This window comes from Ascaphus truei, chromosome 4 (assembly GCF_040206685.1).
Source record: "Ascaphus truei isolate aAscTru1 chromosome 4, aAscTru1.hap1, whole genome shotgun sequence".
NCBI classification, from domain to species: domain Eukaryota; kingdom Metazoa; phylum Chordata; class Amphibia; order Anura; family Ascaphidae; genus Ascaphus; species Ascaphus truei.
This window is the reverse complement of record NC_134486.1, coordinates 311,415,351-311,437,732: the sequence shown is the minus strand read 5'-3', so window position 1 is coordinate 311,437,732 and position 22,382 is coordinate 311,415,351. Positions and strand designations below refer to the sequence as shown.

General features: G+C 37.7%; 1 protein-coding gene across 3 annotated transcripts in view; it reads right to left on the bottom strand.

The window, feature by feature from the left end:
• Positions 1 to 6,122: 6,122 nt before the first annotated feature.
• CNR1 (cannabinoid receptor 1) overlaps positions 6,123 to 22,382 on the bottom strand; it is a 50,730-nt gene continuing 34,470 nt past the window's right edge. For 2 of the 3 annotated variants that reach the window (XM_075597843.1, XM_075597841.1), the window contains exon 2: positions 6,123 to 13,716. In XM_075597843.1, coding sequence (XP_075453958.1) covers positions 12,244 to 13,653 — 1,410 coding nt within the window. In that variant the 5' untranslated portion in view covers positions 13,654 to 13,716 and the 3' untranslated portion in view covers positions 6,123 to 12,243. The remainder of the gene's footprint in view (positions 13,717 to 22,382) is intronic. The other variant, XM_075597842.1, reaches the window with a different exon arrangement.

Below are 22,382 nucleotides of genomic sequence, written 5' to 3'. Positions count from 1 at the left end.
CATGCAAGTAAAGGGGTTGAAAATCAGGATTTAGTAACAATACTGGCCCTGATGGCATTCACCCAAGGGTTATTATTGAGCGCAGTTCAATAATAGCCAGACCATTATATTTAATATTCAAGGACTCATTTTTCACAGGCTCAGTTCCATACGATTGGCATAAAGCTGAAATACAGAAGTGCCTATATTTAAAAGGGGAGCTAGATCACAACCATGGAATTAAAAACGTGTAAGCCTAACATCAATATTGAGGAAGCTATTTGAAGGTTTATTAAGGGATAATATTCAGGAATATCTATTGAATAACAAAATTATTAGTAGTAGTTGGCAACCTTATTAGTTTCTTCACCGAGGTGAGTAGAAATTTTGACCAAGGCAATGCAGTTGCAATTGATGTGGTCAACTTAGATTTTGCAACGGCTTTTGATACGATACCACAGTTGTGTATAAAATAAAGGAAATTAGTCTGGATTAAAATACTTACACCAGGATTCAAATCTGGTTGAAGGATATACAGTCTCTACAACAGGGAGCTGTCATACTGTAAATGGAACCTTTTTTTAGGTTTGTTTAAAGTTGTAAGTGGAGTACTTCAAGGTTTAGTTCTCATGCCACTGCATTTTAATTTGTTTATAAATTGCATTTGCTGACAAACCTAACTTATGTAAGGTAGTAAAATCAGCATAGGATGTAATTTCTCTACATAAGGATCTGAATAAATTGAAAATGTTGGCATATAAGGTATAATACATATACAGTAAATATAAAATGATGCATCTGGGAAGCAAGAATATGCAGGCAACAGAAAAAATAAATGGGACAAAATTAGGTCAATCCTTGATGGAGCTTGTAAATAGCAGGCATAGCAATACTACCCAATGTAAATAGCTGCCAAGGCGATTATGATATTATCTTGCATAAAGCAGGGTATGGAAGGAAAGGAAGGCAGCACCATTTTGCCACTGTATTAAGCATTAGTAAGACCACATCTTGAATATGGAGTACACTTTTGGGCACCACTCCATAAAAAAGACATTATAGAAGTAGAAAAAGTGCAGAGCAAACTCATCAAATTTACAAAGCAAATTTAAAATCTGATGTATGAGGAGAGACTAGAAAAAATAGATTTGTTTACATTAGAAAAGAGGCTGCTAAGAGGGGATATGATCACTATTTACAAATATATTCAGGGTAAATACAAGGAACTATAAAGGGATCTATTCATCCCAAGGGCAGTACAAATGCATCTATTGAGATTGGTGGAAAGGAGATTCCACCAGCAGCAAAGCAAAGTGTTCTTTATTTATTTATTTATCAAATGTTGTACCAGGAAGTAATACATTGAGAGCTACCTCTCGTTTTCAAGTGTGTCCTGGGCACAAAGTTATGATGACAAATACATGGTTACATTAAGTTAACATGGATATATATATAGTTAACAGGGATATATACATATATCCCTGTTAACTTATTGTAACCATGTATTTGTCATCATAACTTTGTGCCCAGGACACACTTGAAAACGAGAGGTAGCTCTCAATATATTACTTCCTGGTACAACATTTGATAAATAAAGAACACCTTGCTTTGCTTCTGGTGGAATCTCCTTTCCACCAATCTCAACAGATAGTTGTGGTATGGTGGGTAAAAAAAAGTGACAAAAACCCTCCACAGCAAAGCATATAGCAAATGGAAATATTACTGTATGGTGATTTGCATGTCTTAGAAAGGTCTTCAATACCACCTTTCACCATTATCACCCAGCACACAACACTTCCACTGCAGCAAGGGATTCTGGGAAATGACATGCAAATTTCCATTTGCTATATGCTTTGCTGTGGAGGGTTTTTGTCACTTTTTTTATCTACCATAACTTAACTAAGTATGGTAAAACCCATCCTCATTGCTTCATTTTTTCATAGCCGGTATAACCAACCCTACACTGATGAGACCAATTAAGGTCGAAACGGCTGTCTGTGGGTGGGTTTACTGGCTATGCATCTTAACCCTGGCTGTGCTCAAAGCTGTGACCATGCAGCAAGCTTAAGCCTATAGGGAACCATGTTAAAAATGGTTTTGAAGCAAAATGTGGCACTGTGTGCTCATTTGCATGTCATTTCCCAGAATCCCTTGCTGCAGTGGAAGTGCTGTGTATATTATTGATGTTAGTATTGTTATTTAGTTATCTGCCTTGGTTTAATAGAGATCTACTTTGAAGGTCTGGTTTTGGATGGGGTTCGCCCTGTTTCCTTTCGAGTAGTGCCTTGTCATCAGTGGTCACTGAAAATGTTAGGTAGGATACCAGAGGATTGGATTCTTCTGGGACTAGAGTCCAGTCTACTGTAGCAAGGAATGGTTGTGAGATTTCAGGTTTGTCCGTATGTGTTGGGAAATTAGTTGGGTTAGGTTAAGTGACTTGAGTTGTACTGTATCTGTATTTTGTTGTTATTAGGGTGAAGCCAATTGTAGTTGAAATCACCAAGAACTAACAACTTACACTTCTCGTTCAGAGAGAAAATTGAGCCAAGAAACTGGATGATATCAATCAGTGATCATAGTGGGGCTTTAGGGGGCGGTAGATGTCAGCAATAAGAACCGGCTTAGAAAAGGGAAGGCACATTTTCCCAGCTTGGATTTCAAGAGGGTGAGCTTGAAGGCAATTTTGCAGCATAAATTGTAAGGTGTCTTCAATTTAAAATAACACCCCTCCTCCTTTGACCTATCTTTCCTACAAATGGAGTATCCCAGAATGGCGATATTTGCATCAAGGGGTTTAGGAGTTAGCCATGTTTCCTTGAGAATGATGCTTTGGGTTTATGCATAAGGCACCATGCACTTAGTTCATCCAGTGGGCAACATTCTACGGATATTTATATGGGTGACAGATTTTGGGGATTTCAAAGGGCTATTCTCAGGGGTATAGGACAGAGTTGAAAAGGGAGGGCCTGTGTTAAGTTCAATATCACCTGCTATAGAGGAGTAACAGTATGAATAGCAATTTGAGTAGTTGAGTAAATTTGTGATGTTTGCCATTAGAATGAGCGGTGGTTGGTGTGCTGGTTTTCAGAGTTCTCCACCAATATTCAGTAGATAATGCAAGGCTTTTGCATAATCCAGGGTGTATGATGATATTGGGTGTGGGCCAAGAGGGGGTAGTTTGTATTGCATTGAGATACTAACATTTCCATGAGGTCCCCATAAAGAACAGAGTTGATATAAGTAGCAGGTTCATTATCACAAAGGTAGCTAACTTTGCATGAAGTTGTTGTAAGCCAAGTTAGTGTGTGCATTGAGTATGCAGCAGTTGTGCGCCTTTTACATGCCACTGAAAGTGTGCTGCATTTGCAATGCTAGGGTCTGTTCAGGAATTGCTGAGGGTTTGGGGGGATGGGAGAGGCAGTTGTGTGAAGACACGTGTTGGGAGAGGCTTCAGTAAATAAAAAGTGTTCAGGGGTGTTAAATGTGTAGGCCAGGCCTGCACAACTCCAGTCCTCGAGGGCTGCAAACAGGCCAGGTTTTCAGGATATCCCTACTTCAGCACAGCTGGCTCAATTAGTGGCTCAGTTTTACTGAGCAGTTTTACTAAGCCACTAATTGAGCCATCTGTGCTGAAGTAGGGATATCCTGAAAACCTGGCCTGTTTGAGGCCCTCGAGGACTGGAGTTGTGCAGGCCTGGTGTAGGCTAACAGCCATGGGATAATAGTACTGTCGGAGTTCACTTTTTTCTGCCTTGTGCAGAATAATTTGCAGTAGCATCCAGTTTCCAGTCCACCTCTAGTCCAACTACAGTCTAACTACATGTTCACTTAAAGATTGTCACCTTAAGATGCAACACCCTCAAGATGCAATGCTCAACCCTGCAATGTTATCCCTTATAGTAAGGGCAGATAAAATGTGACATTTCATACCCTTGGAGACAGTGATGGCAGATACAATAGATATTTTTAAGAAAAGGTTAGACATTTTTAGAAAAGAAAGGTATGTCTAGCCATGCCACCTTTGGCTACTAACCTGCCCTACTCCTGTCAGTAAGCCCTGCTAGAATCAGGCTGCCAGTAGTTAACATGAGGTTTTCCCTCTCCTTGGTGCTGCACTTGAGTGACAGTGGGAGGTGGTGACATCAGGCCTGAGCATGTCCAATTATGGGACAGACCTGGTGCCCTCCTCCTGGTTGTACTTAAGGGCAGTACCGCCCCTAATTTAGTAGTGCCTCCACCCACTTGAGAGAGGCAGGTTATACAGCCAAGAGCATGACTATTAGGCCTTCCATGGTCCTCTTCCCCTCATGGGAGAGTGAGTGTGTACCATACCTCTGCCCCTGCTAAAGGGGCTTGGAAGAGCTGGGACAGCTGTGGGTGCCCTTGGCCTGTAGTGAAGGTCCAGGGACCATCCTTCGGTGAGTGTCTGACAGTTGCTGCATTGGGCAGAACCCTGCCGTGTACTGTGCTGCACAGAGAGGGGGGGAGAGGCGATAGTTCTACTGTAGGAGATCATCTTCACCTATCTGGAGCCTACAGCAGATGGAGGCACTACACTGCTAGAGAACCACGTGAGTAATGTACCCCAGAAACTTGATCCCGTGTCCCCACTACCACCGGCGGACAGCTCAGCCCTCCTGTTACCAGCAGGTATCATGCACCACACAACCAGTAATGGCAGAATCTCCCAGAGGGTGGCGAAAAGACCGTTACATATATAAGGATATTCTGTACAAATAAGTAAACATAAGAAGGAGGTTGATACAGGGAGAAATCTGATTGTCATAACTGGAGTCAGGAAGGATTTTGTTTTTTTATCTAATGAGACATAATTGAATAATGTTTTTTTTTTGTTTGCCTTCCTCTGGATGAAAATAAATACAAATATAGTGTCAGTATCTCTTCTGACTAAATTTGACATAGGGAGAACTCGATGGACGTATGTCTTTATTTTTTCCACCTCATCTACCATGTAACTAAGTTATACTAGTTGTTTTTTATTTTTTATTCAGCAGTTTATTTCATCAAAGGAGTTGCCACTTTTGTGAATGAGTCCCCATTACTACTCTAAAGGGCCTCGGCTTGGATCGTTTGGAAGAAACCGTCTGATTTAGGGCAGCTCCTGTACCGTATGGGAAGTCATAAATGTGTTAGCTGATGTTTTATTCCAATTTAAGTTCACAAAAGTTTTGGAAGTCAGCTCTGGAGATTATCGCTCAGGATCATAATTTTCCTCTCTATCTTTGGGAGATTTCACTGCAGGTGTAGAGGAACTAATTTCAAAATCAGTATCTTCCTTTATATGGGCAGTCCATTCATGTGCATGGAGGGAATGGCAACATTTGTTGCAAGTTAGTAGTGGTCCCCTTAAGACTCAAAACCTTGGATTCAAACCTCAGAATTGGAATTTCTATTCCAAGCCACATGTGAAACTAAAAATGTATTTTTATTTATTTGGTTTTGGGAACTTACTGTACGTCATTTTTATCTGGGTTGGCAGGTATGGGACTCTCTTCTGGCCACATGGTTTAGGGACTATTTGAGCCAATCGACTGGTGCAGCAAATTGCATATTTAAATTTGATGGTTTTAGGCTTAAAACAATCTGGCAAGGGGTTATACAAATTATTGTATTTTATTCATATTAATAAGGCTGTGTCCTGTTTTCCTCAAATTTGGCATCTTGTGTGATTTGAGGTTTTTTTTCCTTTGTGGGGGGGGGGGGGCTATTGGGATATTGATGGGTATATTGATGGCAACAAGGTCAATGGAGGTATCTCCAAAATGTATTCTTAAACAGTTTGATCACATCTGAACAACTTGATCAATGTGGCATCATCTGATCTCAAAACGTTCTCTTTTTAGATTTATTACGCATATATGTAAATTATAAACAGCATATATGTAAATAGTTTATGTACTGCATAATAAACAGAATAACCATAATATTTTCAAAAAGTGATGTAATATTCATTAAATAACATATTATAAACTTTCCCATCGGAATTTTAAAAATATATATAGTATAATTTAATGTACAGCTACTGTTTTAATAATCTGATAATGTGTTTGTGAACAACAGTAATGTTTCCAATTATACTTAGGACATTGTAGTCATATGAAAACAGACCAGTGAGCTTCTTATTGAATAAATAACAGTTTAATTACAGAGTATAAATAAAATATGGCATGTTAGTTTTACATTGTAAATATTACGGAAATACACCTTTCTACAGATAGTTGAATGGGTGAAGATACTTTAAAAGACATTTATACCAGTACGTGTGTACATTGCTGAAACAGTTTACTGAACAAAAGATATTTTAGCAGTTACAGGGGTTGTTACCAGATCAACAAACATCAAATTACACAATAGTCTTCTCAGGTGAAGCATAATGATAGTCACAGACAATAGAGAATAATGTTCTTAACTTTGAAACAATGGAAATAAAGTTTGGCTATTTTAGTTATCTACTTCTATTTATTGAAAGAACAGGCTTTAATTTATTTAAGTGCGTTTTAGCAGGCCTACAAGATACAACTGATCAGAAGACATAGCATCATTGATTATCCATCGGATCCAAAAATAAGAGCTGTTTCACTTATCGTCTTGTTTGTGCTGGACACATTTCGTTTTCTGTATTTACATACATTCAGTCCTGCATGAGCAGACAACCAGTCTGTCCTTAACCCATTTCAACCCTTTTATCAAAAGGCCAGTGTAAGAAAACATTTACAGCAATTGCAACAACAAGAGAGTCTCCATATGATACAAATGTACATTTCAGATTCTTTAGAATCTATTTTTATACTTGATATGATCAGTTTCTATGAACATTTAACACTTGTAAAGACAGAATAGTAACTACTACACTACTCATAGATTGGGAATGTGATGGGAATGGCAACGTGTGTCATACTGTATGTAGATACAAAACATTGGGATTTATTGGAAAGGTGCATTCACTCTTACAAACTAAACAACGCATCTCATCTACTGTATCTTCTTACCTGATAACTTTATGTTTTGAAGAAAGGGTGTGCTATTTAATATTTACGTTAATATTTTTGAATGTACAGTAATCTCAAAAGTCCTAATTAAGGATACACCCCCCCCTCCAAAAAAAACCAGCATTCATTTTCCTCTCATGCTCTGTGAGATATAACATGTTGTATTCATACTGAAACACACTCCATGGAGAGTAGTAATGCTAAATTGTGGAGTAATGCTTGGCCTGTGGAAGAATCATCATAATAAATGTACTAGGCACTGGGTTTTTAATCCATCAATATGTTATGGTGCATTGCATCAATTATGGTTAATTCATCATCATTACAGAATCAGTAGGATAATAGAAGCAATCAATACTTCTTTACTTTGTGTCAAATTTCTCCATTTTCGCATCAACTAACCTGCTAAGTGTGAACTACCATGCACTACAGTAGCATTTTCAGTCTCAAGAAATGAATTAAACATTTATTATGTTTAATGCAGACAGGAAATATTGAATACGTGTCTCACCACATAGCACTAATGTACTTAGTTATACTCATAAATGAAGGTATTTCCTTACTGAAGTTAAGTGGGACTTTGTATACATACATATACACATTGTATACATATGCTTGATACATTTATTTTCAGGTAAATGTGAACACACCTTTAAAAATAACTGCACAGTTGCAGTGCATGCAGCTGAGTGCTTCAAAACAGAAAGGAAACACTGTTGTCCCAGTTAGCCGCAAAGAACTGCTTTGAAATAGCACTAAGCTGTAATAATAAAACCTGTGTTGAGGCGATTACATAAGGCCCAACGTGTCAAACCTAAATAACATTGAATTAACTTACATTCACTCATCCCTAATGCAAATTACAGTATACCAAAATAATGATTGAACACAGCTGTGCATTAGGTAGCTAGTTACTTAACATTCAGTAAATCTAGTCCAAATATGTTTTTCTACACAGACTTTAGAATGAGAAATATGGACTCAAGAAAAACAAAATACATTGTTTATATGTAAATGGATATTGTAGGGAGGGATACGATGATTTTTCACAGAATGCTATTATTTATCACATGAACAAGCACTAATTTTAGTGCCAGACAGCCCCATTGTCCCTTGATTTAGTCAATACAATCTAAATCTTAATTGTAGAAAACAACCTGTAAAGTTTTGTTGCATGTACAAGAAGACAGTTTCAAAAAATGGCTCTTTTGATTTTTTTTTCCATTTGCTTTATGATCTCTAAGCAGATTCTTAAGTAATTAAATAGTTCAATTCATAATCCATCTAACTATACCTTCTGCAAATATGTACATTAAAATGACAAAAGTTGTGTCAAGTGCAAACTGTTTCAGTAGTTATTGAAATAATCTATTAGCAAAATAGATCCGAAATTTGGGTTGTGTAAATTATTGACTATGATACTGTACATACAGCATATATATTTTTTAAAGGTCCTAGTTTAGCATGACTGAGGTTTACCCTTTTTGAAATATTTTATTAAAATACATACAAGGATTATTTCAACCGTTTGTTTTTTAATACCTTTAAAAACTTACTAAAACATTATTTTTTTTGCCTTGATGGCAAATTAAACATTTTAACAAATGCATCTAAAGATGTCACAAGCACCAAATGTGTTAATAGCCTTCTATATTGAATGAATATGTCTACAAAACTATCTCATCTTAAAATAAAGTTAGGTATTTTTTGTCTATTCATGCATATGTTTATAACATGGAATTAGGTCCCAAGAGGGTAATTGATTTATTTGGGTTTCAAACTTGAAGCAAGTATTACTCGAAGTTAAAATGATTTTTTTCTGTGTATTTGCTAGTGACTATTTTTAGGCTCTTTCCCATGCATTGGGAATTTGTTTGTTAGAGTAACTTACAAACATCTGATGCAAATACTTACATGTTCTCTTATTTCAGCTCTATTGAAATCTCAATTCCGTCCCAAAGGAGTATGCAAATCATGAAAAATAGAAACATTTTACAAAATATAATATAGTAGTTTTAAAATGAGTTTGTGAGGTAATAAGGAATCCAAAAGAATCCCGTGGGAAGCTTTTTTTCAAAGCGAAATGCGTTGGCTTGAGTTGCTAGATTTACTTGCAGGAGGGAAAGCATAACCAGCTACCCAGACCAACCCAAAAAATCAACCGAAAATAAGGCAGGGTAATACAAGGAGGGTTGCTGGACGGCATCCACATGTTGCAACTTAAGGTTATATTCGCTTTAACCTTTGTAAGCATATTTCTACAGAAAATTGCCTGTTATAAAGAAGTATTACACCATTTTGTCTCCTATATCTCTGCTTCCTTTTATGCTGACTATAAGAAATTGTGATATTCTGAAGGCTTGATTATAACTACTAAAGTGTTAGTGCATTTGGATACCTTATCACAAACTAGTTTGGAAATTACTACACCATTTTATAGCATGTACCTGTTTTTCCTTTTTTGTGCACTCTTTTGGAATGGAATTGAATTGTGAGACTGGTAGGAATACGTTTTGGAGGAGCAGCAATTCGATATCACATAGAATGTATTTAGATATTGTCTTTATTACTGATTTCACACATCACTCCTAATAAGTTGCGCCATACTTTAGATCTTTGCACTGTTGGCATCTCAGGCTAATTGATAAATGATCTCCTAAGATGATAATTTCTCAAAATCGGCAAACTACATGGCCTCTAAACTGACATACAGATGTAGCCAGGGTTATTTCAACCTCTGTCGCCTTAGGCTGGGATATGTTGTGATATTTTGCATTCTCACTGCCATTAAATCCTATGGAAACGGTGATATTCTGCATTATATCGCAATATTCTGTGTTATCAGTAAGTACAGTAAGATATGTTTGTAATGTGTCAGATTTAAAGGCAATGTGATACAAAATGACAATTTAGCATTAGATATTCATATTATAAATGCAAAGTATTGCCGATTATTAAAATATGTTTGTGCTTATGTATACAGCATTCAAATCAGCTACTCTGGCATTAAAACACGGTTAAAATCACGAGAATACATCTAGAATATGCATCTCAATGCCAGCTTGTCATATTGATTTTGCATTGCAAAGAAGATAATGGTTATATCAATTAATAAAAGTACTAGGGAGAGTAGTTAATTAATGCAAATATGTTAATACAATTCTTCATTGTTCTTGTACGTGATTTAGCTGGGTAGGTCTGACAAAAAAAACTAATTTACCTAAGAAACATGTGTCAAGTCCAGTTTATTAAATAATTTTATTTTCAACACTTCCATATTGCACAGTTTGCTTGTTATATAAGATCATGACAGGTGAATCTGTACTTAATTGTGCAAGTTTTCCTCCTGGATCAGTTTCTGACATCAAAGCCAAATCATCTAGTATCATTTGGGGGGGATTATGATTCTAAATGACACACATATTTATTTTGCCTTTGTATAAACTTTCAGGGAAATGTAGGTATTTTTGTTGGTAACTTCCGTCTTTACTACACAATCCACTAATTGCAAATGACACTTTAAAATCTCCATTGCAATAATACTTGAACTCCAAGATATTTAAGCCAACATTCATTATCCTCTGAATGTCATTCTGAAATCTACATAAATCAGGTAAAGTTGTCCATGGATTCTCAAGACCACTGACTTGCAATTGAAGGGCATTGCTACAGTATCTTAACAATCACGTTTGCACAGTGTCTACATAAACCCTGCACGAATGGTACAGTATTTTCAAAACATGGGACTGGAAGCGAGGTTTTTGTAACTGGGACATCTTCTGGGTTATTGTGTGTAATTGAATTTTTTTTTGCACAAGTCGAAACTATAATACATTTTCTCCATTAATTCCTATTTATATGGATCATTATTGATCTTCAGTGCTCTTAAACTTTTTCCCCACGATGCCACTGTCGTCTCTAAATACTGTTTTGACATTTTCAGCATTATTCTTCAAGTCAACGCTGTTCTCAAGTAATACTTAATGTAAAAGCATTAAAACGTAATGCTCAACAGTTCAAATAATTAATACATCAAAAGAACTCAATTTTAGAAACTGAATTAATGTGCAAATAGTGCAACAAGAGTTTTAAGTTATACTTAGTCATAGTTACCGGTCATTTTAAAAAAAATACTATGACCTATTTATTTACAGATCACCTACAAACAGATATACATGCACATTACATTGATTTACACACACAAAACACAGATAGCTCTGACAATACTTTAAACCTCGTCAAAGGGTTTTTCTTTTATTGATTATATATGATATCCTGTAAATGTAGAACACCTAGGATACCAGTGTATTAGTGATTGCAACCTATTTCTATAGTAAAGTACATTAAATTCAACATGGCACCATAAAAATGAGTACCATTACACAAACAGCTTATGAACCTTCATTTTCCTAGACAACATATGGTTCTAGGAGCCAACTAGCTCATCAAACTTCCTAAAAAGTGCTAGGGCCTTTACAGTTTCTATAATGCGCTGCGAAGAAATTCCCATTAAATGGTTTTCATATGATACAATTAAGCAAGAGTCTTACACTTTTTAGCTGTGCTGTTCTTTACTAAGATTCTGTACATAATGTCAAAATGAATCCCACGTTACCCATTCAAATTGAAGTGCAGGTCAAGGTTTTCTTTCCATTGTGCAGGTATAGAAAACCTTACCTTAAGTCTTTTAGTTTAAAGTCTTGAAGGAAACTGAATCCCTCTGTGAAGAGTAAACCCGCAGAAGAATTCCTTTGTTTTTCTGAAGTTTTGGAAGAGTTTATACCATGTTAAACGCGTGAGGTATAGGATTTGCTTCCAATGAAGTCTAAACTTTTTTTTACATTTTATTTGATAAATGCAATACACACGTAAACAGGCAGCAGAGGTCCAGAAGGACAACACAGAATATCTCAGAGACTATGAACAATGCTTTAAAAAATGTAAATCTATATCTGAACTGTTTAATACATTTCTCAAAATAAAGAAAACTATGCAATTAAAAAATATTTTCGTATAATAAAATGAGTGCTCTTCATGTTTTTTTTTTCAAATCTGGGGGTTTATCAGAGAGTAAATTTTTTAACGCACATAGATATTTCATTTCATAATACCGATTGTTACATTTTTGAACGCCAACTAATTGTATTTGAATGGCAGAGTTACAGACTGATGTATTTCCTTCACTGAAGAATACTACTGTAACTTCACAAGTATAGACTCCTTTCACATTTTCTCTTATGTCAATATTATTGACTTACAATGCCTCTGCAGATGTATCTGTAGAAACAGACATGGTCACTTTGGCGATCTTAACAGTGCTCTTAATACAGCTCTCAGCTGCCCTGTGGACATTACTATTATGTGCATGTCTGTTCTGACAGTCAGACTCCAGGCTGTTATCAAGAGGTTGTGCAGTCCCTTCACATGTAGGAAACATGGTACAGAAAGCATTTCTTAAGTCTTTGCTTCGGAGCGCATAGATGATGGGGTTCACCGTTGAATTAAGCAAGCAAAGCATGCTACAGAAAGCAAACACTGTCTTAATGAGCTTGTTCATCTTTCCAAAGACATCATAGACCATAATTGCAAGAAGAGGGCCCCAGCAAATGATTAAAACCACTAAAATAAGAACTAGGGTTTTGGCTAATCTGATGTCCATACGAGTCTGATCCGGCCTAGTGATGTGCACTTTGCCATCTTCTGATGTGTGAACTATGATGCTCTTTTGTGTACCACGTTGCAGCATTCTCACAGCATGTGTGTGAGCTTTCCATAATATATATACATATGCGTACACTATAAATAGCAACAGAACACTAGTGACCCCAATCCAAAACATCAGATACGTTTCATCAATTAGAGGGAAAATATCAGAGCACACTGATTTGAGTTTCTTGCAGTTCCACCCCAGGAGAGGTAGCACAGCAATTACAATAGCTATTGTCCACATCACGCAAAATGCGATGACAGCTTTTGTCCTGGTGACGATTCTTTTATATGACAACGGCCTGTGTATAGAGATGTACCTGTCAATTGCAGTTAAAAAAAGACTGCCAACTGAGGCTGTAAAGGAGGCTGTTACTCCCCCCAATTTGAAAAGAAAAACATTTGGGGTGTCTATTCGATGAAAAACATGAAAATCAACGAAACTGTAGACAAAAATGACACTGCCTAGCAGATCAGCCACTGCCAAGCTGCCAATAAAATGGTAGGAGGGCCTGCATCGCAGACTGCGAGAGTGCAAGATGACACACAGAACTAGGATGTTCTCCAGGACAGTAAATGTTCCCAGGGTTAATGAGAGCACTGCAATAGCTAGCTGCTGACTCGGGTTAAGAATCATAAAGCACTCCATATCCATGAAGTTTTTCCCACACTGTATATTGTCCTCACTGGGAGACAAAGACTTGTTGTAAAAATCAGTTGCATTTATTTGATCCAGGGGGATGATATTTAACAGAGGATCGTCTACTATGGTCATTTTTTCTTGAAAGGGATCTCCCCTCAGTGAGGACAGCGGCAGCTTCTGTGGGAAATATCCCAATTTGGAGGACATATCCCCCTTAGAGTCTTCGTATCGAACGTCGTTTGATCCCATGTAAAGAAGGTCGGTTGTAATTGTTCGGAATGTAGTGTCCGCGAGGCCATCCAGGATCGACTTCATTACCCCAGGTTTGATTGAAAAATACTTCAAAGGGAATCAAATGAGGGCGTGGAGGAGATCCTGCTGTGAAGGAGAAAAAAAATAGCATTCAGGTAAACCGAAGCAAGGTCATTCTATAAAATTATTACACTATAAAGATTTAATAAACAAAAAAATAAAGCAAATCATTGATGAAAGTAAGGCAATGTTCTACTATCTGCTTCAATGGGAAGAACATTTGAAAATGATGTCTAAAAAAAAAAAAATATGTTTAAAAATGCTTCCATCAGGAATATCCAATAAGTTTTGCAGCAAACAATCGTGGCAGCAAAGTTAGCAGGTATATAATTAGTGACATTTAACAGAATTTCCAATCAGATTGAAAGGTTGTTGGTGCTTGTAATGCTGTAGCACCTTTAGTTGAACAATGCTGCATCATGTAAATGGTACAGTATTCAGGATATTACTGCAAAACAATATGCATACCGTAAAAACGGATTTTTTTTAAGACGGCTCAATACCATTTTCAGCGAGACCCATTTGACAGTGAAAAGGGTTCATGTTCAATATCCTACCGAGTGCAGTTTTATTTCTAGTTTTAAAACAAAATGGTAACTAGAAAATAGTTTCTAAAGCCGAGCAACATACTGTAGCCAACGTCATTGCAACTCTAGGTTAAATGGCGCGATAACCTCACCCCCTTCTCACATACGGCAGATTCAAAACAATGGTTCCCTTTCCCACTGGCGCTTTGTGTATGTCCTACTGCAGTGCACTATGGGTGGCAATAACTTTGGTTACTTCTGTGCAGCATCCCAAATAATAAACAGGTAAAGAGAACACACATGCATAATTTAATCAAGACATTATGGGCAAAAGGAAAACACTTTCTGAATGCACTTTTTATTCTTTCCAGTTAAAATATATTTCAGGAGCGACTAACAAGAACATGCGTTTGGACTGTATATACTGTAATTTGCAAATACTCCCATTGCAAGCACGGCAGTTAGGTTTTAAGTATGTATGTACAGTATGTATATCTGTTTGTATAGCAGCATTCATGTACAGTACAGTACATAAAGCTTCACAGCAATAATAGACAGAGCTAAATAATATGAGAAATAACGGGAATAAGTGCTTCAAATACAATAAAAAAATTAGTACCTGCCCCGAAAAGCTTATTATCTAAGTGGTGAGTTGGGGGAACTTACTGACAGAAGGAAGGTGGTATGATAAGTGCATACAGTATGTTGGAATTATGGTAAGTGCACATACAAGGGGCATGTACATTGGAGCTACTGAAATGCTTTGTTAATGAGATGAGTTTTGAGATAGGATTCATATGGAAAGGAATAAAATAACAAGGATGGATTTATGAGGGATACCTGCATCTTTGTGTATGAACCATATGTAGTATAGTGGGTTTGGAATTTAAGCTGTCTGGGACTGTGTGTGTTTTTATTCAGTACAGTATGTCAATTGGTAACAATTGCTGGGAGGTTTCTGACTTCTTCCTGGTTTTAAGATCATCCAGACCACTTTTAATAGCAGGTCCTGATATATACTTCTGGATGTCCAGTCTGAGACATTTCTTCCTCCATTAGAGAAGTGAAGGGGACGTTTACAGGTAGTGTAGGACCTGCAGAACGGGGTTTACTGTGATGTGGTTGCAGGCCTGTAATGCTTTGGCCAAATAATTTATCTAAATTACCCTTACTTGTGAGAAGAAAAATAGATAGTTTCTAACTAACTAATTTGTCAGATTGGATGTAGCATTGGGGATTTTTTGTCTTTTGCTGTATAAATGAGGTCACTATCCCTGTAGCACTCCTTTTGACTTACATATATACAGTATAGTACAGTATAGCGGGTTTGGTTTTTGAACTTGCTAGGACTGTGTCTTTTGGATACAAATATGAAGCTATTTTGTAACCAAATATGTTGTGCACTATACTGCTATGTAATGAGAGAGTGAGGGGGGGTGGGGAAGAGTTTAAGGATTCTGCTCGATCCGTGCCGGGTTTCCACTATGGTCCAGGTTTTCTGTCTCTCCTGCCCTGTCTACTCTCTGTGGCCATTTTGGGTACTGGAAGCCTGCTTTATAAGCTGCAGTTAACATAGGGAGTGGCTGAGCAAAGTTCGGTGTGTTTGCAGCTCCTGTTGATCTTTGCAGTTATGCCTTACCCTCTTGCCTGTTTTGAATTCCTGTTGCCGACCCCAGACCGTGACCCCGACCTCGCTGCCTTCCTCCTGCCCTGACCTCCGCTTGCCTCCTTGACTTTGCACTTCTGCCACCAGCCGTGACCTCTGCCTGTCTCCTGGACTTTGCAACTCTCCCGCCAGCCCTGACCCCTGCTTCCCTACCGATTACGGATACTTTTACAGGACTATTTTCCTGAGTTGTGGTTGGTTTATTTGCATCCCTAATTCAGCCCTGTGGGTCCGCCTTCTGATTTGAGACGAGCACAGTCACAGAGAGAGAGAGATATTAGGGCTGAGATATGAAAATGTAGTCAACAAAATAGCATGATAGCCCTGCTCACTTCTTGCGTGGTTGATTCAAAACAATCTCCCGCTGTATGTCTCTCGCTGTAGCGCACCACAAGTTGCAATAACATTGGCTACATCTGTAAGGGGAGGGCAGAGCAGTGTATAGACTTAAAAGAAGAAAGAAGAAGGATTTTTAAGTAATTCAGGACTTAATGGGAAGTCAGAAGTGGGATTTCAGTAGGAGAGAAGCAGATACAAATTTGGGAGGAGGTGACATGTTTCTAGCAGAAGCATTTAATAAAAAAAAGATCTGAACCATAGAGATGGCTTTGTCTCATGGTCTTAGGAAGCATACAGTATGTAGAGGTACATTAAACACATTTGTTTTATTCTTGTGACTATCAAATGCACTATAAAAAAGTTATTAGTGATTTTTTTTAATTTAACGTAGATGTAATGTGTAGAACAGACAGGATTACATTTACATTCATGTATTAACGCAACTTCAGATTGCCACTCTTGCTGTGTTTTCATTGGCATCAGCACCTTTTTTTTTATTTAGATTGATACACAGCTCTTAGAGCAGCAATCAGGGATGGAAAATCCACTTTTATGATGTACTGTACTGTATACAAAAATAAGTATTATACTGAACAGTGACGGAAAAGCCTCCTATGTTCTCTCTAAATGAAATCTCTGCTACGACAGGACAAAAATGTTTACAACTAATAAACTGAAAGTACCAGCACTTATTTGTAACCATGAAAATAGGACATTTAATGGGAACAACAAAAAGAAACACATACAGATGTATACAAAATCATTGCTTACCCATAATAAGATATTAAACAGCTAGAATTATTGTTTTATATATCAAAATATAATTGAACTAAATGGGGAATGTATAGTCAACTCTCCTAGCTGCAAAACTGGGGCAAACCCAGTGTAAAAAAAAAAAAAGAATTGCACCAGAATTACAAATTCCCATTGCCTCCATTAGGATTCAGTTATTGATAATATAGTGCAGTGTGTTGCACTGCATTTGCTCCAGTTTTGCAGTTGGGGGACTTTAATATATAATCTCCAATACTTATCTGCCCTTTCATTATAGAGAGTAGACTATCTTTTCCTTTCTCTTCTTCACATTCCTCCCTCTGGTTCACATCATCCCTCTATTAAAACATCTAAGATACAGTATCATAGCTAGTGCATGCCCTGCTCAGCTAAGTTCTGACAAAATGTTAATCAAGTTCGCTACACCTAATGCCAAAGAAAGTGCAGTTCCACTTTGCCAGGCCAAATGTCCAAATTCCCCTTTTTTAGCTTCATAACACACATCAATGTAAAATTGCCGTGTGTTTTCCTATTTTGCACAAATATATATATATATATATATATATATATATTTCTAGTGATTCTTAAATGTGACCTGCGTTTAGTATTTTCATAGCAACAGGATTTATAGCTCAACACTGATAACGGAAAGTTTGGCATATTTGTAGCTATTTTGTCCCTATTACTGTAGGTGTGAGCCCCAAACCAATATCTAACAAAATAAATATGTATTTTACAAACCTTTGTACAGCTATTATTTATCAAAATACATCAATTAGAAATGCGCTATTCTCTATTTATGCGCAAATTATCAACATTCAATTAATTCATTTATTACGTATATCTTAAATGATGAAATCACTGTTTGACACAAGGAATAAGGTGTTACACGGCTGTTATTGCAAATATACTGTATGCTGCTATGTGGAATTGTACCTTTAAATAACCAGACTTTGAGGCTTACAATAGTTACAAACCCACGCTACTGTAGCTGCCGACTACACAGTAGTACAACTGGCTTCATTAGTCTTCTCGCATGCGCTGCAGGCTATTCTTCTGCGAATAAATCCCTTAGTATTAACATTAAGTTCACTTAGGCTATTTTTTCTCCTCAAGTCCTGTTCATATGCATTAGTATTTTCGACTTTCCCATGGTGTTGCAGGGATACCTGCAATGCATTGCATAACAAAGTACTGCTAGCCCCTCCAGCAATGGCAGGGATACATTAAAAGTAAAGTGTGTGTGTGTTATTTTCAGTTTCATCCCTTAAGGACATTTGTTTGCATACTTTATAACAGGAAAGCTTCACAACACCACTGACACATCATGACTGGAAGAGCAAGAGCACAGTAATTAGCTCAGCGGAAAAAAAATCTTTGAGTACCTTAAAAATTCATATCCAGTTATATTATCTTTGGTATTCATTTACCCACACAACAAATCGTTCAGTAGCTTTTGTTTTGCCACAAAATTCTGTATTTTTAGCGTAACTGTTGATTTACATTTTCAAACAAAAGGGAATAAAAACACATTACTCAATATGCTTAAAAAAATTGTAGCATTAGGCCACGTGAGGTCACCATTTAGAATGTATTTACTAACAAAACATAGGATCAGAATTGTTAGACAAATCTTGTTTGTATTTCAATCATTTTCCCACCGGTTTTATATGTAGCATAGTATTGTCATTCTCCTTTTACTGTTTTGCCTCAGAATCCTAAAAGAAACAAATACAAACCCCACTTTACATATCTGTGCCTGTTTAATATTTTTATGTCTAGGATATTACAGTCATTTTGACATTAATGTTTCTTAGCACACACATTTGGCTTTTCAAGTTCTTATAAGTTCATTAGTGTTTTAGGGAAGCAGATTGCTTTTTTAATTAGTTTTTGAGAGAATTATAATTGTAATGAGTATGACAGGCAATGGAAGTTAACCGCTCATTTACCCCTCAGACACCATGTTTTGCCAAATTTTTCATGCTTTCAAAAGTGGTTCATATGGCAGATGTAGCTAAGCTAACTGTCTTTGGTGCCACTGACACTGGCAGTCACGCGGCACCGGAGAATTAATGCTGCAGGGGTCCCATCCAGAAGCATTAACCCCCCGCAGAGCAAATGCGGCAGACACCGTCTCCGGCGCTGCAGACTTTTGCTTCTTTGACTGCGCAGCCGGAGACAGTGAGTCTTGCTATATTTGTAAATACTTATGAGTCTGCATAGCAATATATTGCAGGTCATTGTAGTGCCAAAAATGTAATAAAGGTAAATCAGTTTAATTAATTGCAATTTCAAGAGGGAAATCTAAAACCAGGGGGATTAATAAAACATTTCAGTGCAACAGAGACCTGTAGCACACTCCATCTAGATCAAGGGGGGAAATTAAGAGTTTAATTTTAATTAAACTGCAGCAAACCAGCCTTTTCTGTCAAATCAATTATATGGTTTAATTTGTGCTAACGTTTCCTAGTGACTGGACCGAAAAAAAAAAAGCAAACATAAGCTATCAGAGTACATCTTTCAACCTGCAATTAAGATAAGATATGACAAAAGTACAAAACGGAACACAGAGCGGCAATTTCACTGGCTTTGCTTCAGAATAAAGACACCATTTCGCCACTGTGTTCTCTACTTATCAAGAGTTAAGGTTGGCAGAAATGTTTACTTTTAAGCGTGCGTGTTAATTTATGAAGACGAGTTGAGGACAGTAGTAGGAAATTGTTCTTGAAGAATCAGACATTTCATGTAAGTTTTTTTTAGAACCAAAGTGCAGGAAAGGAAGTGCTAGAGCACTAAGGGCTGGGACCCGCTGCGCCCGTGTGCGCGGGCGGCGACGTGAGCTCAACTTACCATTCCTGTTTGAACTCACGATCGGGTCCCAGTCCCTCCTCACTTCTAACTTGCTACATGCTGTGACGCGGTAGCCAGCAGGAGACACGAGAGAATGGTGTTCTCTTGCTGCAACGCGTCACATGGTACGCGAAGGGGCCAATCATAGACTGGCTCCCTTCAACGAATGGCAAGCCAGCTATTGTGTGCTAGTGTGTGGAGCTGCTGCAGTGCTGTGAGCCCTGCTTTGTTTTGGACCCCGCCCCCCTCCGTCATGGCCGCGCCCCCTCCCGTCATGGCCGCGCCCCCCCCGACCCGTTTGGCCACGCCCCCCCCGCTCCAAGAAAAGCAGCCTGTAGACCGCAGATCGTGGTACAGCGAGTTGCACGCGCCGCCGGCAAGCAAGCCAGCCGTGCGGACGCGTGCAACGGGACCTCAGCCTAATGCTCAATGAAGGGCTAATGTTTTAAACTAAAGCCTATTGTGTTTATTACAAACACTAAGGTGATAGTGTATATCATCACCAACAGTAAACTAGTGAAGGTATATCTACAAATGGTGCCCAGGAAAATAAACTGACTGATACAAGTCAGAAAACACACAAATACAATAATAATAATATTCTGAATAAATGTCCAATATTCAATTAATAAAATGTAGATCAAACCATAAACGTAAGCCCAGTGACTGAATCCAACGTGACAATATTTAACGTGACAATAACCTAAATTAACATCATGTTGATAGTAATGCTTATCCACCAAAGAGAATAACTAACAGTAATGTTAATATTTTTTTTAGGAAAGAGAAGGGGTTCCCTGCTCAGCTGTGGATAATTACTAACTAGAAAGGTGCTATCAGGGATAAAAACATGTGTAATTGTATCTAGGAGGAAAAGAATCCCTAAGTGATGCACTCTATTCTACTAATCAAAATAATAAATCTTTATTCAAAATAAGTAAACATATGAATAGATTAAAACCTAAGGAGTGCGCTGTAAGAGATCAAATACAGGGTCTCTCTATTGTCAAATGGCTTGGGTCTATTAACCCCTGTAAGCCAAGTATGCTGGGCGAATCTTACACCAAATGTAAGGCATAAAGTTACACCCAAACGTAAGTACAGTTTAAATGTATAGCAAAGATAAACCCCAGTGGGGCTAAGAACTAGAGGTGGATAGAGGGTATTCCTGCTTGGTATAGCACTTGTACTCAGTTGTACTGTGTGATATCATGCATATTAAGTGTATCACTGCATAAGAGATCTGCCAAATAAGCAGTTGACAAAGGATGACCCTATACATTTAAACTGTACTTACGTTTGGGTGTAACTTTATGCCTTACATTTGGTGTAAGATTCGCCCAGCATACTTGGCTTACTGGGGTTAATAGACCCAAGCCATTTGACAATAGAGAGACCCTTTATTTGATCTCTCACAGCGCACTCCTTAGGTTTTAATATTTTTTTAATAGCATATCATTCAGTGTATGGGTGTTAGTGATAATGAGATGCAAAAGAAGCATTCCCCTAACATCGCAGATCTACTAAAGTCCATTAAGGTTAACGTAGGGATGTAACGTTATGTTAGTTGTCATACCTAAACTTGGCGTTACTCCTATCTTCACCCTGAAAAGGAGCTTTGGGGGAGGAGAAGCAGGACGACCACCTCAACGACCAGGAAAGCTGCTCTTTTTTTTCAAAGTTGTATTTTATTGAGTTTTTTTTAAAGGCTTTATTTAGGGAGGGGGAAAGGGGTACAAAAGAAAAAAAGGGACGGGGGATGGGAGGGGTACATTTCCATCTTACCTCTGTTAATAGTACAAACATTTATACTTTATAATATATACAATTACATTTCAACTTGAGTTTCGTTATGGTCGCTTAGTTCTTGTGTTAAAAGTCATTGATCAGTAGCTTCCCAGTATGTCACCCATGGTTCCCATATCTTCAAAAACTCTACCCATCTGTCCTGAATTAGACTGGTAAGTTTGTCCATTGTTATTATGTAGTTTAGCTTGCTTCTGATCTCTGCTATTGTCGAGGGTCATTTTGCTTCCAGCTTCTAGCTATAACTGCTTTAGCCGAGGAAAGAATATGTACTGTAGCGCCGACGGTTATTCTAATACAAACCAGTGGCAATCGCCAAAAAGACCCAGGTACATGCTGGGTACTTGCTGGGTCTAGTTTAAGGCAAGTTTAAAGCATTTCTACATTGACTAATGACCCATCAGATTAACAGTGGGGTTCCCTGGCAGTCCCATTCAAACGGAATGGGACTGCCAGGGACCCCTGCTGTGTTAATCCGATGGATTAATCCAATGCAGAAATGCCTTAAACTTGCCTTAAACTACCCAGGTTACACCCAGCATGTACCCAGCATACAGTATAACCGGGCTAGTTTTAGGCAAGCTTTAGAATACTCGTTGTCTCATCTGTACCATCAGCTTGTCTATATTCCTCTCTATGTCCTCTATTGGTTTTAGGATTCATATTGTTTCCTTATTCCATGGACAGTCTAACCCCGTAATTCTCTTTATTAGCTTTTTAAATTTTCTCCAGAATAAGACTATCTTGGTACAGGTCCACCAGATGTG